Here is a 19263-nt window from a genome sequence, read left to right on the forward strand (position 1 = left end):
AGGAGGAATTTCTTTGTGGTGATCCCAAGGAGCCTGGCTTCTGGAGCAGGGTTGGTGACAGGGCTGGCTGCACAGCCTCAACAGAGTCTAAAATGTAAACCTTCAATTTTCCTGATAAAATACTCTGATAAAACAACTTTCCCTTCTATTATTTAAACATTAGTAAGAAAGTGGTTACCACAAAGAGGTCTTTAAGGTAAACGCTGATAGGGATCTAAAATCCTCTCCCCCAAGGGTAACCCAGGAAGTCGAGTTAAGGAGTTGAGAGTCTGTCCAAGCTCTTTAAGAGCTCCCACCAGTCTCATTGTGTGTTCCTTTACAAAACCAGCTGGGATTCTTTTGCCTGCATGTACTACTGAGCTTTTTCCCTGAGCTGGCTTCATTGGGCAAGAATTGTGGAGATGTGGCTTATCTTAACTGTTCCTTCCCCTTCCTGCTTGTCTTTCCTGACAGCACCCATTAAGATGTAGAACCATATTCAAATGTAAACATCCTACTGGCCATGTCAACATAGTATATTCATGAATTACCAAGCAGTTCCAAAATCAGAGCAGCAGATTTGAGACTGGGAAGGTCATTTTGTACAAGACCAGAACAGAGGTGGGCCTGTAAGCTCCACTAAACATAATTTTTTCCCACTTAAAGTTAAATACGCTTTGTTGTCATTTGTTCAATATTTTCACTCTATCACTGGCTATATATTGTATTACTGCTATATTAGACTAACATTCTTGAGTGTCTGTTAGGTAACAGCCTTTTAAATCTAGCAGGCACTTTTACCTATTGATTTTCAATAAATAAAATTCATTCAGTGTATTAAGATCCACATTCTCAGAATTTATAGAGAAACTCTAAGAATGGGATTCAAGCATCACATTTCTCATCCTCTGAACTTACCACAGCATTTCATATTTTATATTATACACACACTTATATCCTCTTTATCAGTTATGAGACTATTTTAGACACTCTTAAATTATCAAGATTAAACTGAGGCATTTGTCCAGCAGTGGGAGTTCAAACTCAGATATCATTTGCTAATAAGGAGAGAAAGCAGAGAAACCAGCTGTTGCAAGACACTGAACTTTTGCCTTTGATCATCCTCTATTTGATTCACAGCCAAAACCAAAGATGTAGGTTTAGCAGAGGATAGCAAAGTTTAGTGGGTGACAGAGAAATGGAGAATAAGCCATGTCAGTCACAGCACAGAGCCAACCTTCTACTCCTGTAGTAAGATACTACCCCAATTTAAAGCACTTTTAAGTCCTCTTTTGGATTGACTATTGATGCAATGAAATACACCTTTTTTCCTGCCCTTATTGCAAGAGAAATAGGACAGACAAATGGCAGAATACATAATAAATTTGGAAAATTATTAATATTTTACATATTAAGTAATTTGTATTGTATTTCTCAAATTTGCTTTCTAAACTGGTTTATTCTACAATTAATGTCCCCTATTTTCAGGCTGTCTTGCTTAGACATCTTTGACTATTTACTTTTCCTATCTTAATTCTAAAGATGCAGTGGTTTGTAGAGACTATTCAAACTGTGCCTTCAGTCAGGTCACTCCTTACTCTTATTTCAGCAAATTGAATGGTACTGTTACCAAACATTTTCCAGAAAAAAATAATTCTGATAATTTCAAAGAATCCTTGATGTAATTTTGACTCTTAAACCCACTTATTAGATTTCCTGTTGCATAGCACAGTACTCTTCCAGTTGCACACTCTGTTCTAATAACTTAGTATTAGAAATAAGTTACAGAGTCACTTAAGAAACTCTATTTGTGGTACAATAATATTTTCACCCATCAAAACATATATTCTACAAGGATAGGATGAACATAGCAAATTTAGGAACTACAGAAACAGTAGAGAAGACTATTTTTGGTTACTTATTACCATTTTAAAGGAACTGTCAGGGAGAAGACTTTCATATAATGAATCAAAGATTATATTAACTTAAATTTCTTCAGCTTTTTGTCCTTTGGCTTTTGATCCTGCCTTTCAGACACAAAATTAATACACACAATGCAGGAAATCTTTTAAAATTCAGAATCTAAACACACAGGTTGTATCTGCTCTGGTATTTGTATTTACATATCCAAGGAATATTTACACAAGTGATGCTGGAATGTGTACATAATTCCATTAGCACGTACCATGCAAATGAATAACGGGATCTCTGACAAGACAGATAAAAACCAGATAATGCAACTTAAAACTTCACCACACTTCTGGCTTGTTACATTTTAACATAAATCTTCATATTCCTATCAAAGGGTTCATTTGGATTTCTAAATATTTAACGATGCTATCCCACTTTTTCACTCAGCGCCTTGAAAGCACTTTGCACTTCAAAAAAAGGCAAGGAAATGTTATTTCTACTCTGCAAATGTAAAAACTGAGGCAAAAAGACTATTTTTTTCAACTCTAGTATTTCAAATCTCAAACTTGTTCATTAAGTTGTCCACCAAAATGCAGGGCCTCGTCTTACACTCCTTTCTTCTCCAATGTAGAGCCTTGGAAATAAGCTGGCTCAGCACTTTAAATTTGAGATACACAATTTAAAATTGGGATACACTTTAAAATTGGGATCCACAATGCATCTTCTTGTACTTTCAAGTGACTGGCACTCCATAAGAAATGTGCTTCTAAAATTACATTTGCCCAGGCAAAACAACGAAAAAAAATGAAACTATGATAGTATGCTTAAACTACCAATTACACATTCAATGTATTGAGGAAAAATAATATTTATTGAACAGGAATATTGTAAACATGGTAATATGTCTTATCATTACAACCTGGGAAATAAAGACAGGACTCGATGTTTCTGAAATTTTGTCCAAAACTCTTTATTTTATAAAAATCACAGGATCCATTTAAAAGTTTGACTAAAAAGATTTTGGTAAGAATTAATCAGAAAATAACTTCAGTTGTCACACACCAGATGAGTTTGCCACTGTAACATTACTAAACAGGTAGAGTTTATTTCAATAACTGTCTGTGCTTAGATTTATCCAACTAACTGGACATTATTACACCCACATACTGATGTTGTTCTTGCCACGTGACATTCTGTATGAAGTACTGACAATATGGTACCTTCAAAATAATTTTCCCATTTAGAGCCAGAAAACTGCATCTACCTTCCACCAGCAAGAGATATTCAGAAAGCCAGTGAGGACTTATGGAGCTTTTTCCACATCCAGCAACACTGGATGAACAGCATTAAAATGAACAGCATTTTAATCTTTTTCTTCTTTAGGCCTCCACAGACTTTCACAGGGAAGTTAATTACTCTTGCCTCTGCCTGTGGTAGCTGTCAGATCTGTGTTATATTGGCCAGCCAGACACCATCTAAATTTTTCCCTTCATCTCCCTGCCATCCATGAGGGATGTCCACCAGAATCTTCCAGATGAACTTCAGAGATCTGCTGTTTTATCAGGATGGCAAAATTAATCCACCAGTAAGCTTAAGAAAATACAGTTCCCTTGAATTCCAGGTGCTGGGTTGGGATTCCTTTACCTGATCTGCCATATCCATTCTTCAAGTGAGTTTACAGCGATCAGTATAGGCCAGAAATTACTTTAAATAAAGTAATTAAGGATAACACCCATTAAAGGAAAACGACCAAACTAGGAAAGACTCTGTGTAGGCTCAGCATTAAGGCTGAATGCAACTTATAAAGAGCTCAAACTGTCTTGCAATTTTGCTTTTTCACATGAAAATCATACCAACTCTTTTATGGCTGAGCTGAGCAGAAGAGGCACTGCCCAAGGGGGAGGTATTTAGTGCACAGCTGTCACGTGGCTGTTCTGGATGGAAAAGGGAGTCCATGTCAGGACCTGCATGACTGCAATGCAAAGTGGAACCAGGCAGATCAGGTTGAACATGGCATCGTGGAGATCTAAAAATGTCCTGGGGAAAACATGGAAACACAGCTTTCAGTATGAAGATTAACTTGCCTGGTCAATTCACAACAGGTTATTTTTAAAGCAATCCCATTCTATACAGATAGACATGTTACTGTACAGTCAATTCTAAATCAAAGAAATATATATATATATAAGGTATCAAATGTATTTCAATAGTATTTTATAATTCCACATACAGTTATGTGGAATATATCTTATTTTGTTTTCTCCTTTCATAATAGGTGTGAGAAAATCAGACAATTAGCACTCAAGGAGTTAATTTTAATACACTCTAGGCAACCTAAGAAATCCTGTTTACTACTTTAGCACTCATCTATATTATGTAATATAGAAATCAATTTAAGCAATATCATCCAGTTATAGAATAGAGCATCTGAAAAGCTTTAGTAAGACTGAAAAATCTGGAAGAAAAGCAGAAAACATTTCAAGCAAGCATTTTAATATGAAATTATTTAGGTCAAAATCTTTGCTGTCCACATAGTGTGTTGTTTTAGTTGCTGAGTGCTAGACAGAAGTGATGATTAATGCACAAAATTCAGGTGTGGTCTAAAGGGCTATTTGAAATATCAAGCCCTGTTACATTTGGGTTTAAAATAAATGATTACAAGATAATATAAACCATAAAAAAACCCATGTGAAATTACCACTCATTTTCATTTATTCTAATGGATACGTGGTAATTCCTCATCTAAATCTTCTCTAACGAATAATAAATAAAAGCATCAACAAATATGACTCAAAAAAGAAAAGGCAGGAATTAAATGAGTTCCCTTTTATGAACAGTATGGTTGCTGAGAGCTCAAAGTGTGCATTTTGGCATTCATCTGGTAGCTGGAATCATTAGCTACTGGCATTCTGTTAATTATTGGATTCTAATTACTTAAATATCAGGAAAGTCAACTCAAGCTGAGAAACAGCCCCTAAATGAACTTTCTCTCCATGAGGCAGTTTATGTTACTTTCTCTTTTTTTTTCCTTAGCATTCAGGGATGAGAGAGGAGACTCACAGAACAGCTATGGACAGCCAAAAAACCTGAAAATGTGTGGAGAAAAAAACCCAAACAAAACCTCCAACAGGTTTTTAAATAAAACCTACGAGTTTCTCTGAATCATGAAAGAATTGACTCATGTCTCATCCCTCCATTTAACACAGAAAATACTTGTAACCTCCACCACAGCCCAGATTTATTCCTTAGTACATTCACACCCTCATAAACGAGCACAGTTTATCTCAAGTCCTGTACCTGCTGATGCTTCACAAGAAAGCAAAACCCACAGGCTCACAAGTGAATCACTTCACCACTTGGGCAATTGCATTTAGGACTGGGAGTGTTCACTAGCAGGCCACTGGTCCACAGCCAAGTTTATTGGCAGTGACAATAATTTACCACTTGGATGTTGTTTACTGGCCTGTTTTCAATTGCATTCCCAGTCCACCTACAAGGAAACAAGGCCCACCTTTGGCCTGTTCCTGCACACTGAAGAGGATTGCAGTTTTCAGTACTGGAATTATTCTGTTTTTATATATGGACTTCAGGAAGGACAAAATAAGAAAGAACATCTGCAAAATCACTCACACTGGTGCAATCCTGATTTGGTTTCAGTGGAACAATATTGATTTAAGAAAATAGTATTACCTATTGTACTGTAAAACCTAAAGTTATTGCAGGAATTATGAAACATATCTATAGTACACAGAATAAAGAACAGGAAAATATTTCATTGAGAGACTGGGATAAATCAAGAGCAGAACTCAAATTTCATCATAATTACAGCTGAACAAGTAACTTCAGAAATTTCCACACAGGAATAAAATATACAGCCCTAAACAGCCTAACATCACTCTGAACAGAATGTCAGCTAGTCCAGTAATTCAGTATGAAAGCATTAACAGTTTAAAGTGCCTTAAACAAATAATGAAGAGTTGCTGCCAAATAACTTCATTTTGAAGGATGAATTTGAAAAGCACTGCCAAGAGAAGCTGGTGGTAGTTGCAGTGGTTCTCCAGAAGAGGGAGGTTTTAAACTAGGGATCTTTTCCACAGCAAAAAAAAAAATAAAATAATCCAAGCCAAACTAAAAAAAGAAACCCCAAAACCAACAAAAAACCACCCCAAGCTATATAGGGCAGGTAATGTTTTGCTATGATGATGGAACGAAAGAAAAATCCACAAACCAGGAGCCCTCCATTCTGCAAGCTATTGTTCAAATTTTAGGTATATTAAAAAATACTTCTTTAACTACCTTCCACTACAAATTGTCTAACTGCTGTGCAGTGACCACATTTCCTAAGGATGTGGTAAAATGTGAGTAGAGGGGAAGGATCACCTCCTTTGACCTGCTGGCAATCCTCTACCCAAAGCAGCCCAAGATCCCAGGTCATCACATTTCTCCAGCCTGTCAGATCCCCCTGGATGGCAGCATGACCCTCTGATGTATCAGCCACATCTCCCACTTTTGTGTCATCACCAAAATTCCCGAGGGTACATCCTGCCCCATCATCCTGGCCATTAATGAAGATGTTAAACGGGACTGGGGCCGGTACAGACCCGTAGGGCTCAGTTACTGACCCCAAGGAGACTTCCTGGCCCTGAGCACCACCCTCTGGGCCTGACAGCTTTGAACCCATCCCACTGCCTGCTCATCCAGCCCATATTTCAACAGCCTGTCTAGGAGGGAGGCAGTGCCAAAGGCCTCCCTGAAACCCAGGCAGACAATTCCCACTGCCTTCCCTTGGCTACCAGGCTGGGCATTTTACTGCACGGGTTTATCAAGTTGGTCAAGCATGATTCCCTTCCCCTTGGTGAAGCCATGCTGGCTATTACTGATGATTTTATTGTCCTTAATGTGCCTGGAAATGGTTTCCAGGATTAGCTGCTCCATTATTGTTGCTACAGTTTAACTTTCAGTTCAAGAAAAAATAGATCATTTAGAATGCAGCAAATATCTTCTGGGTTTGGACTGCATCCTCTGTCTTCTTCCAGGAAACAACATTGCTGGAAACTCTCAAGACATATTTATTCAGGGCCCAAACATCTTTTTAATGCAGAATGTGTGTTACGTTCACAACTCACTGCCACTACACCTAATAAAGCAAAAGCTTTCCAAAACACTTAATAGATATTGCCAGCTTTGGAGAAGAAGGAAGGACACAGCTGAGATGGCATTAGCATGGGTCATAATACTTCATTATATATATTTCACCTGTGTGAAATTCTTTTTTTTTCCCCAAAACAGCTTGAGCATATTTTAAACAATCTCTTGAATTCAGTTTCTGTTTGTCCTCAAACAACTTTGTCCTGGGGCAAGTGTGTTTTAGCTGCCTGCCTATGGCTGAAAGATGAGATCAGCTGATAGGTTTTTAATATATATAAGTAATTTTAGCTCAGTCAATGGTCTGAGTGCATTGCCATGAGCAAACTGACTCCCTAGAAACAACTTGGAGTAGTCTGGTCTATTTGTGTCCATGCTGAGCTCCATTTGCAAGCAAAGGACATGCCTGTTCACACAGATATGTAGAGAAAACACAGGCAGACTGCTTCATATTTAAGAAATTATTTTTGAAGAGATGGACAAGAGAAATACATAATATAGTTCAGGTGCTCTGATTAACTCATCTCAGCTTTGTGCCTTTATGCTGTTCCTGGCCTTAGTGAAATAAATCAGATTTCAGCATGACTCAAGTGAAAATACAGGTTTTAGAGATTAAGCATTCAAAGTATTTCAACTCTCTATATAATAAATTTATTGTTGCTATAGTCCAGGGGCTACTTACTGGGGATAAAAAGATTTATAGCTACTGTGATTTAAAATCCATCCACAAAGGGATCATTTCTCTGATTGAAAGGCATCAGAACTGCAGTTGTTATGTTTCAAGTCAAAATTTCTCTGAATCATCGAGATGAATATATTCAGCCCTCTCATATCCACATCCAGTTCAAACTACTGCTCTTCTGCAAAAATCACTCATCTTATTTGACATTATAATGAGGTTCATGTCCTCTTCACATCATCCCACTGGCTATCTACAGACTGCATTAAAATAAAATTAACTGTTCTCACACAGCCTCAAACTGCCTTTGCTTCTGTCTGGATCCATTTCTGAAGACCACCTGTTGTTCTTTTATGTAATGCTTGTCCTCTTACATTTTTTTTAGAAAATTCCTCAAATGTGAAACATTTTCCCAACCTTTGGTGACACATAACCAGACCTTTCTCCTTCACGGGCTGTTTCCTCAGAAGTCCATATAAATTTGTCTGAATGCATTTTTAAAGCTGTTTAATCAGAATTTAGGAGAGCTGTGTAGTTTCTCAGGATATTCATGCTGTTCTCTCAAGTAAATCCTAATCAGGACTGATTGTTGCCTTTTAATCCTGCCTTCAGTTATTCCTTACATTTCCACTTCCTCTTGATGATCATAAATTCAGCCTATGACCCTTTCAGTGTAGTGATTCCCTGTTAATTTGGTTTTATAAAAGCCCCCACATGTCCAACAGGCTAACTAGCAACCACAGCTTTCTGGTGTGCATTAAGGTCTCCAGGGACTGCAGTGAAATCATTAGCATTAGAACTGAAGTGGAATTGAAGCCAAAATTATACACTCCTACTAGAGGCAAATGCCCTCCCTCCAGTTATTATACTGCTTTCTCTCAAACAAAAATGTATCTTAAATGCAACCCTATTAGGATTATATATTTAAGGAAGTAGGTTTATAAGATAAACAAAAAGCAGAAGCCAATAACATGCATCTTAATAAGACCTATTAGGTGATCTCAAACATAAACCAGGGGATGGTGAACTACTGAAATGTATCCTTTGCTTTTCCAAATTAGGTAGATAGCAAACTAATTGCTGATCAATTTGCTTTTTAGATTACAGGAGTATTTCATGATAATTTCTAAGATTTAAAGTATCCCTTTTGAACTCACCTTGCATCAGGATGATCAACATTATTCAGGTTCCTATATCCAAATTGATTTAGTACTTTAACCACAAGCATTGGAGCCAAAGATTGGGCAGGCTTGGTAAATAAAGCATTGGTACCAAAAACCATAGAGGAAAGTGGTGATCTAAAATATTTAGGGGAAAAAACAAATTAATGCATGACAAAAACTTACTAGAGTATTAAGTACAATAGTGATTCAAAAAATCCTGATAATATGCAAAGGCTAAATATCATGATCTTTAGCTTTGTCTAGGTCACACATTATAGCAAACAGATCTGCTATCAGAGTGAAATTTAAATTTATTTGGAAATGAAAGGTAAAAAACCTCTGGGGTGTGTGTGTCTATATATATATTTGTATATATATAACTTGGCCCTGATTATGGAATGACTTGCACTCAGGTTCAACTTTGTGCACTTTGAGTAATTACTGGAGTTAGATTAGAGTGAACAGTGCATGGAGAATTAATTATAGCTTCAGGTTTTCTATGCATGAGGCCAGAAAAGGAGGCAATTTTTTTCCTCATGGAAGCAATAGATCTCACTTTTGAGGAGCCAGTTCTTCAACAGAGTGACCAGAGCTGAATGTGCACCTGCATAAACATTGATGGAACCAACAGGAAATTCTGTGCACTCTGATAAAAGTCTGAAACATCCATGAGTTGCAATATGCTATGCCACAGCAGGTTTTATCACTTCTATTTCAGAGAGATAATGGCAACCCACAAGAATCAGAAGGACTTGTCTTAAATTACAGTATAATAAAAACTAGAAGTTACATAATAATCTGTTTAAAATACTCTGCTGAAGTAACTGCAGGAAACTTTACTCAAGTTCTTATTTTTACTTATGTTAAGTTGCTCTTACAAAAAGTACTTCTGGATCAAGGCTCCCAGATCATTTACTGTCTTTACTTTGACACAGTTTAACCTATGGAAGAGTAACAAGGCAAACACAGCACATGTAAAGCAAACCAGGAACGAGGGACATACCTGCGCTTGTGCTTTACTAAATCTGCATCCACAATATCTGCCAAAGGCAAATTGAACAAACTGAAGGAGGCTTGTACAATTACCCTAAGGAAAAACAAAGTATTTAAGATGTTCATAGTCCTCATGTTCACTTCCATAATAAAACTGTAACTGACATTCTGACACCCCCCCCAATGCTGACATTTCCCCAGACACACACAGCTGAGATGTTCTTTAAAACATGGTGATGCATCTGTTTAAGCAGGAGTTGTGAAAGCATTACTAAATCTGTTCTTGGCTGAAAATTAGAAATCAATATGCAAACCAAAAAGGTGGTTTTTTTTTTTTTTTTTTGCTTTTTTTCCTGGACATTGGTGAAAAAGGTCATGAACACTTTGACGGTAAATGACATTATCAGTAAAAGTCATTTAAAATGACCAAGAGAAAAGAAACACCTTAGAAAAAGGGGAAACTGAAAATTTGCTCTTCGAATCTCAAAAAGACATGAGCATTGCTGGAAAGACCACATAGAAGACAAACTTCAAGGTGGGAGAGTTAGAATACTAAGAATATTTTACATGCATTCCTATATATGTATTTACAGTGTATATATAGATATATCCATACACACACACACAAAGCTGATTCTTAACAAATTGCTAAATTAAAATATAAACTCAAATATTACAATTTCCATGTCTTATTAAAGTTTGGGTGTGATGAGCTTTTACTAACAAGAGGCTTTGGACAATTAGCACTTGAAAAACAAAGTCTTTAGGTACCTTAGAATTTTTTCCTGGGGAAATCAAAACACATCTTCATCATTTAAAAAATGCAGATAATGAAATTCAATTTATTGTTCACACAATTCAGTGTTACAGTAGCTTGAGACTGAAAATAAGAATGAAAACAAGGGGGAAAAGAAAAGATGAAGTAAAGGAGGATGGGAAAGAATGTGCAGAAAGACAACAATGAAATAGAAAACGAAGAATTAAACAGCTGTAACATTATTCTGATACAAACAGCTCTTTATTTTTAAATAAGGTTTTCCCTGTATCATAATATACTTTTTTTTTAAGCAGAAATTAAAAGCTGAAGCAGAATAAAATAAAAGCTGAGAAAAGTCGTAACTAGAGTTTCAACTTTTCTGGCAAGTCAAACAGAATGAAAACCATAAAAGCCATGGCAGAATCTTCATGGTACTAAAAGAAAGTGTCCAGTGTGTTACAAGTATTTAAGCTGTGTCTATGAAGAGGGGAGTGTATTTACTTACATGTTTGTTGTGAGATAAAATGCCAACAGGTAATAGTGTTCTTGCCCTAGAAAAAACATAACAGCAGCAGCTACTCCTTCATAGTAAAAGGAAAACAAGATGACTCTGTAATAACCAAACTTCTTCAACGAAGCATGACTGAGAAGAACGAGGCACTGAAAAGATAATAAGTACAAATAAAGGATGACAAGCACAGTACAGTGTCTCAGCATCAGGAGAGCTATAAAACACAGACCAGACAGATTATTACCACCCATTAAAAAAAAAAACCAGCCAACAACCCTGTCTAGGAAATTCAAGCCAAATAAAAAAATAGAAATTGAACAGAGAGCTGTCTATTGGCTCATTCTTTGCTACCCCTACCAGGTACAAACAGTCTCTTTCCACTCAAAAACCAGCTGAGAACTGCTGTATCCTGAGGAAAATACTGTTTCCCACATTGGCTAACTATTATTAAATGCTCATTATCTTTATTTTTGATATCCCTTAAACAACTAACTTTGCAGTGTGTTAACTGTAAACCAAGCATCTCACCATTTGAACTTTAACTGTTGATAGGAAATACTTTCAGGAATTGTTTTTCCATTAATATTACTATTTTCACTGACATTTATAGAAAGTAAGCATGATCCTTTAACTAAAAAAAAAAAACCAAAACAATAAGCTCACCAAGATAGCTTTATCTAAGTAAGTCAGAGATTTTACAAGCAAGCAGAGAAAGGCAGATGCCAGAGGACAATGTGTATGGCTGAATTTTAATTTTGCCACTGTTACCAAACAGTAGATTCTGAGAATCTAGTGGCAGGCAAAGTCATGAAAATGATATTAAGTGCTGAATACAATATGAACAAAATGTAAATTCTTCTATATTGTTCCTCACTGTCCACTTTAAATAGGACATTTTGTGATGAATTACGTTCTTTTTATTATATGAGCCTGTGGCACGATCTTCACGTACATGGTCCTCATCACTGTCACAAAAATACAAACTCTACAATAGAGATACACATTTTCCCCTTTCTTCTGTGTTACAGAGATGGACTGTGTAATATTCAGAAGAAGAACAGGAAAGAATTCTCCTTGTACATTTGTTCCCACGTTGAAATGCTTTAACATAAATTAAACCAGGATGCTACAGTCAGACAAAGATGACCGTGGCAAATGCTATTGTAAAACAGCTCAAGATTTCCACTTGAACCCATGATCAGGGAGGTAAAACAAATCTGGGAAGTTGATACAAGAAAAAAAATCTCATTCTAAGAAACTTAAACATACTCTTCCCTCTGGCTGTTTTCAGGGACTTTGGAGAAAAGTGCCTCCACAAGAAATAGTGAGGGATCACGAAATGCCTGCTATTGTAAACACCGTGATCCTGGCTCCCTGTAATTGCCAAATAACCCTGTCTCAGGAAGTACTTATGACTTAGAAAATTCTTTATTCCTTGCATGTTTCTAAGACTGCATATTTCAAAGGCAAATACTAACTTAATGATGCAAATTTAGATTTGTTTGCCTATGTTACAGCAACACTTTCCTTGTAGGCAGGTTGTATTCTTCGCACCCACCATTAAAAGGGACCTAAAGCAGAAGCTGAATTCTAGTTTAGTAGAGGCCACTGAAGCAGAGTTCATAAAAAGGAGCTTTATTTTACAAGGGTTGGCTGTTTTTCTAGTAAGTGAAGTTCAGGACATTGCCATCAGAGAATTCCCTTATTATATCTTGAGCTCAAAGGGACAAAACCTGAGAAAAATAAGGTCACAGCAAACTCTCTATGGTTCAGTGACCTTCTAGACAAAGAGTCTCTGGGGAGCAGGGAGACACATATTCTCAAAGATTGGTTGTTTCACATTGTCACACTGATTTTATCAGCAAAAGTGATTGCTATATAGTAAGTGTAACATTATTTAAGATTTCCTGTTTTCTATAGTTTCTGATTTATTTCTGAAGTTCATTATCTAATTGAGTTACAGGGGGAAAAAAACCCAAACTATTAAACCTGTGATAAGGCTAAAAGTTGAAATTACAGGAGTTATGGAACAGAGAAGGTATGTTCAGGGTTTGTATGTTATATATGCAAAAGCCAAAATGGTAACTGAAACTGAGCTGTGAATTCCAGTTACACTTTCATTTATCTTCTTATACATATTATGTACCAAAACCCATTGCACTTTAATGAATGTAACAGCCTGATTTTGAGAAATTCTGAAAACCATCAGCACCTATGTTGAACCTCAGGATACTCAGATGTTGAGTATCATGGCTTTCAACACCCAGCAAGTAAACACAGTGAAAGTTTTAAAAGATCCAGAGAAAGGAGTTAGGAGGGAATGAACAGAAGAATTTTTTATTCACTGCAGACAAGTATGTTTACATTCTGTGGGATGTATTTTTGCTGCTTTTCTTGTCCTCATACATTACTCTTTCAGGTTCTCTTTCTCTTTTCCAGTTCATTACTCCTCCCCTCAGCCCTGTCTGGGCTCTTAAAAGTATGTCTCTCTCTACCCCATAAATGTAGCTGACCAAGAGAGCAAACAACAAAATAAATGGGAATGTAGATTCTCCAAAAGCAGCTATTTGGAGTTTTGTTTGGTTTCCATGACTGAGATACCACATATTTTCAACAAGGCTTTTAATACCTAATAATTTTTCTGGTATTTTGTGCAGTTCATCTCAGAAACTTCCTGAAGAAGAGATTAGTCTTTCATCTGTAATACACACTATTACAAAACAAAACCAAAGAAGAAAGAATTCAGAATTCTGTAGATTTTGCTTTTAGAAACATTTTATCTTGACTATGTTTTCCATTCCTTTATACTTAGGTATTATAAACCCTGTAGGATACAAAACATTCATTCCTTGCCTCCTCATGTCTCACATTGTTCTAAACAGACATTCTACCAGCCTGCTTGTCTGTTCTCACTACCCCTTACACTTGGGCAGCCTGCACAGAGGGACTTTTTTCTTCTAGAGCACCGCTGAGCCAGATTTGTTTTTCATTTTGGCCAATGCCTTCTGCCAGATAAAGCATTTTTTCAAGTGTTAAACGGATACTGTAAACTAGTAACACACCAGGTTTTCATACTTTAAAATAAAAAAGTGTAACTGCCTACCTGAGGACAAATAAAACCCGCTCCATACATGATACTTCTGACTGAGGAAGAAAGGACATCCGTAGGAATAAGATTATCCGCAAAGATTATCATGAAGTTGCTGTAGAAGGCCAGGTGGAAGACTTGGAAGAAGTTCATCGTGACAAAAAATAAAAAGTTCTTCTCTGTCATAATCTGTTTGGTCAATGAAACCACTGAGGCCAAGGAGAAAGCTCCCTCACTGCTTTCCAGGTTAGCACTCTCCACATGAATTTCTCTCTGCTCATACTGGCTGGTACTGTATTTACCCGTGCAACACATACAAGCTGTCGCTAGCGCTGCGATCAAAACAGTGAAAGCCTGGAAATAGGCAAAGTTTTCCATGTTATCCGATATGAGCCCACAGAAGAGGATGCTTGTGGTTCCAATTAGCGTTGCTACTTGGTTGTACTTGATGAGCTGGAGCCTGCTCTCGTGCCTGGTCGAGGTCTCGGCGAAGAGCGCGCACTGCGCCAGGAGCACGAAGGTGAGCAAACCGTCGAAGGCACACAAGGCAACGACGAGGTGGAAACCACAGAGCCAGTCCCCGTCCTCGTACTGCTTCCAGGGGAACCAGGGCAGCAGGAAGGCCAGCCCGTACAAAGGAGCTCCGTACAGAATGGAGAACTGGCGTCTGGCGCAGCACCGCAGCTTGGAGTTGTCCTGGATGTACCCGAAGAGAGGATCGTTGATGGCGTTCCAGATCATAAACACGACCTGCCACAAACAGGAACACACAGGGGAATGGAGACTTAGTGTCGTTTTTCTACAGAGGTCACGAAAACACAGAAGTAATACACGTTTGTTTAAAATAAATCCCTATTCAAAGAATAAATAAAGATGAAAGCTCTTCTGGTCAAAACAGACTAGATCAAATTCTTAAGGATATTTACAGGTTTATAGAAGCCACGAAAAAATAAGATGACTAAGTAGGCAGGTGGTACCCAACTATATGTGAAATAAACTCCTTGTCTCCAAGACTTCACTCTTTCAAAACCTTATATATCTGGGCTTTCATCCTGCAAAGCCCAGATATTACTCTCACAGCGAGTTAATTCAAAACATGAGCTGGCCCATTAGTTTCAGGAGACCATTTACGACAAGAGTTACTCACGTGGATAATGACTCCCAGAATAAATGCAGTGTTTAAGTACTTAAACAGTCCATAGGAAAGCACTAATGTCAAACTTATCTATGGAGCTGAGATGCAAGATCAGTCTAGAAAATTACTACAAGCTATCAAAGTTAAAAATCTTTTCAGCAATTAAAGTCTGGAGATTTTTACGCTACAGCCTCTTAACGATGTGCTTTATGTGTACTTTCAGTTGCTTATGGATTAACTAAATTAAAAGTTAATTTACTGTTAATTATTTACAACGCATCCGAAATTCATTTGTCAGCAAAAAAATCACTTTGTTGTAATAGCACAGATGCACAGCACAATATGGTAATCAAAGTATTCCGTTGTACAATACCTGTGCTTGATTAAAGGCTCCTTCTGAAATTTTGTATCGGTTTAGGAAAAGCTTAACGTAGTAGAAATTAAAGATACTGTTCATCATTCCAGCCCCTAACGTAGTCATGGAATATGCCAGAGCATTAGGATGAATCCCCCAAACAAACTTCATCTTCCAAAAGTACAGCTCTCTTCCTCCTCAAATCACAAAAGAGAATTACAACAGTTAGTAGAATAATTTTCCAAATTAAAATATCACGGGGGATTTGATTGTTTCAGAGGTGTGGAAATGGAGGAAATTTCCTCTTCTTCCTTCCTTTTTTTTTAAATGAGAAACACATTTTACTGAGCTGTAAGACACTGAGCCTAAAACTGAACAGATGAAAAGTAATAAGTCAGTGCTTAAAAATCAATGGAACAAGTGGACAAACATTTAAGAGTCCCTTCCTAACTGGTGCACAGACTCCATTTAAAACCTGCTGTTGCAAACACTCATGTTGGTGTAAAGGTCAAAGCAATTGCATACATTTTAGATCTTTCTTGTTAGCTGTGTATTCTTAAAATTATGGACTGTGTAGGAATGAAGTGACTCATATCCTTATGTATTCCACTGCTGCAGCATGCACATGGGTGAATATTCAGAGGAATATTTCTTTCAAAGCAAATACCAAGTTTTGCCCTTCGATTTTGAAATGTTAATTGTTAACAAGCCATGGAAGCAATACTTTCACCTAATAAACCATAAAACAATCAAAACACCTATTAATTAACATTTTCATTGTATAGAAGACTGCATGTAAATAAAACCTAGCAAGTAACAGGTACAGCATTTTAAGTATGTCCAAATAACAAGAGATTCAGCCCAAGAATACAGATTCCTTTGATCTATCAATCAGATATTCAGCCAACAAATTTTTAAGATACTGACTTTTTCCATCTATCCAGCAATTAACTTAAGCATGTTTGGTATAAACTGTGCCATGAAAGAGCCAGGTCCAGGGAACCTCTACCTAATAAATCTGAGTAATGACTACCTGATGTAGACCTTGACCATATTTGATGCTATGAGCCCAACACAAAAACACTCCCAAGTATGTGGGTTTAGCTGAGGTTTTATTCATCTTTACATCTGTTGAAGGAGGCTGTCTGTCACTGATTTCAAGTCCAGATTTCAGCCTTACTATGCACATGAACTCAGAGCCTTACTACCTGCTGTTTGTCAATAATTCACACTTTGCCCCCTGCATATTAACAATTTTATCCTAAATGCAATTTTCACATATCCATCAGAACACCTAGTTTGAATATCTGCTTGATCAGCAGCTCCCTGAACTCCTCATAAAAATAACCATGGAAGAAACAGGAAATGAAAACCAAGGTCATTTCCAGCCTTCCTGTGGTTTACAAGCCAGGCTGTTGTGCACAAAGATGGGAACTTCCCAATCATCAGGCAAGGGCCAGGCAAAAGCCACAAATCCAGCAAGAACTGGAAAAGATGGAACAGTTTTCCCACCCCCCCCCAACACAGAGAATGAACCTTTGAAGAGCAAATAAAGTGTGGATGCAGTTTTGCATATATATATGTAAGATGCTCTGATATGAAACATGATGCAAAGAGCAGATAACTTCACAGCTAAGAAAAAAAAAATCAAGCTGGCAAACAACTTAAACCTAGGCTTCTTTTATTAAAGCCAACTTATTTCTAAGAATATGACTGTTGTTTTAAATACTCAAGGATGATTGTGATGTATATCTTCAAGTTTATTTTTTCATATTCCTACAGCTGTAGAGACAATTCCACTTTCAGGGAATGGAATGTTATATTTTTATAGCAAGTTTGGTTTCACAATCTTTTACTGAGAAACCTAAAATGAAGATTAAAGTTATTGAAAAGGTGCCCAATTGAAATGCTCATTTTTGAAAATAAATTTGATCTTAACATGAAAATCACTACAGTGTGTTGACACGTCATATTTCTTTTTTCAGGTGTCCCCAAATACACTCAATGAAGTGATTTATATAGTAGATATTAGGACTTTTGGAAAGGTAGATGTTTATTCTCTATTTCTACCTGGAGCCTCCTGCACAGGTCTTCCAATGGAGAATTAGGAGACTGCTCTTTCCTTCAAATTCCACGAGCACCAAGAATTAACGTGTTTCACACAAACATCACCAGCAAACAGCTATTGCTCAAATCACGTTTGACTCAATTCCTTCCTACGCACAAATAAAGGTCCCCTCAGCTTCAGAAAAACTGGAAGAAATTTGAAATTTCTTCAACAAAAACCTTCTAACAATGCACAAACATTGCCTCTAATGTCATGACTAATTGTAATATGTAGGATCTGACACAACTCCACACTAATTGGTACATCTGGCCCTGCCCCCTGTTTATGAAATAGGTTCAATTAGAAGTTGAGGTACCACACTTCCTTTCCCAGATGTTCTCTTTAATAGCACTACCGTGAAATCATGCATGAGTATCCCCTCCCTCTTCTTAATAGTCAGCCTTTATATTGAGCAGGTTAAAAGCACAGGTGTTGACATTTTGTGACTCACAGAAGGCAAATCGGTTTCAGAAATTTCTGGTGGTTGCAGCTGCGTTAATACACGGGAGCCAAAAGGACGGGCTGTTCGAGAGACGCAGTGTGACATTACCTGCGCTTCTCCCAGCGCTGGATGACAACTGCTAAAAGAAACTAGAGCACCAGTCTAAAAGAAAAAAGTGTATTCCAAGAGATAATAACAAATGTTGACTGAGGCGCACTAGACATCCTGCTCTGTCCTGGGTCCCAAACCGCTGTGCAATGCTCACAGTCCTGACGGACTGGCTGGACACAATTATCTTCCTCATCTTTCTGACATGACTTGCACCACATTAAGGGAGACCTAAGAACAAACGCTTTCCCGGTCCCGAGGGTAACACCGAGGGGCGATGCTGCCGGAGGTGCCCTCAGAGAGCCCCTGGCACGGCAGGGCTGTGGCACCGCCCGACGCCCGCTCCGCCTGCCGGCCACGGGGAGCTCGCAGGGCTGGGCGTTTGGAGCTGCTCCTCTGTCAAAACTCAGCGAGCCAGGCTCGTTTCAGCTCAGCAGGTACCCGGACAGAGGACAGGGCTCCCTCCTCCTCGTGAGGGAAGGAGGCGAAAGCGGGCAGCGACCGCCCCGAGCGAGGCGCGGGGATGGAGCCGGCGCTGTTCGGACTGACCCTGCACCTCGCTCTGCCCTGCCCTGCCCTGCCGCACTCCGGGCTCAGCGGGGTGGCTGCCCGCACCTGGGCGCCCCGCCGGGCCCCTCCTCACAGCCTCTCCCCTCAGCGCTCCCAACGCGGGGCGACCACGAGCCCCGGCTTCCCCTACGGCGAGTCGCACTGCCGCACCGCGGGCCGTGCCGGCCCCGCTCCGCCACGAAGCCAGCGGACACTCTTCAGCAGCCGCTCCCCTCTCTCGGCCGCTCCCAGCGCCGCCGACCACCACTCCCTGCACGGGCACCGACCCACCTCCTGTGGCGGGGGCTGCGCACCGCGCGGCGGGGCGGGACCTCATCGCC

General features: G+C 38.5%; 1 protein-coding gene across 3 annotated transcripts; it reads right to left on the reverse strand.

Annotated features, from left to right (window-relative positions):
* Positions 1-1498: 1498 nt before the first annotated feature.
* On the reverse strand, positions 1499-19247 carry LOC127468988 (transmembrane protein 180-like). 3 transcript variants are annotated; one of them, XM_051782732.1, is made up of 7 exons: positions 19214-19247; positions 15735-15913; positions 14242-14976; positions 11133-11287; positions 9881-9964; positions 8872-9012; positions 1499-3927 (listed from the first exon to the last, which is right to left on the reverse strand). In XM_051782732.1, exons 2-7 carry the CDS (start codon positions 15885-15887, stop codon positions 3798-3800), a joined length of 1398 nt encoding a protein of 465 aa, XP_051638692.1. In that variant the 5' UTR covers positions 15888-15913; positions 19214-19247; the 3' UTR covers positions 1499-3797. The 3 variants fall into 3 exon arrangements, with proteins under 3 accessions (XP_051638692.1, XP_051638714.1, XP_051638703.1); XM_051782754.1 differs by lacking the exon at positions 19214-19247 and adding an exon at positions 18989-19205; XM_051782743.1 differs by lacking the exon at positions 19214-19247 and adding an exon at positions 18374-18959.
* Positions 19248-19263: the final 16 nt, after the last annotated feature.

Source organism: Manacus candei, unplaced genomic scaffold, assembly GCF_025592945.1.
Source record: "Manacus candei isolate 608988 ecotype Guabito, Panama unplaced genomic scaffold, ASM2559294v1 h1tg000002l, whole genome shotgun sequence".
In the NCBI taxonomy this organism is placed as follows: Eukaryota; Metazoa; Chordata; class Aves; order Passeriformes; family Pipridae; genus Manacus; species Manacus candei.

What these genes read in the sequence shown, in the direction of transcription:
- LOC127468988 (XM_051782732.1), bottom strand. Translation starts at nt 15,887, where the DNA reads ATGAAGTTTGTTTGGGGGATTCATCCTAATGCTCTGGCATATTCCATG. An exon ending in CGGGTTTTATTTGTCCTCAG is followed by an intron (nt 11,288 to 14,241) that starts GTAGGCAGTTAC and finishes TTATCTTTTCAG; the next exon opens with TGCCTCGTTCTTCTCAGTCA. An exon ending in TTAGTAAAGCACAAGCGCAG is followed by an intron (nt 9,013 to 9,880) that starts GTATGTCCCTCG and finishes TAAATATTTTAG; the next exon opens with ATCACCACTTTCCTCTATGG.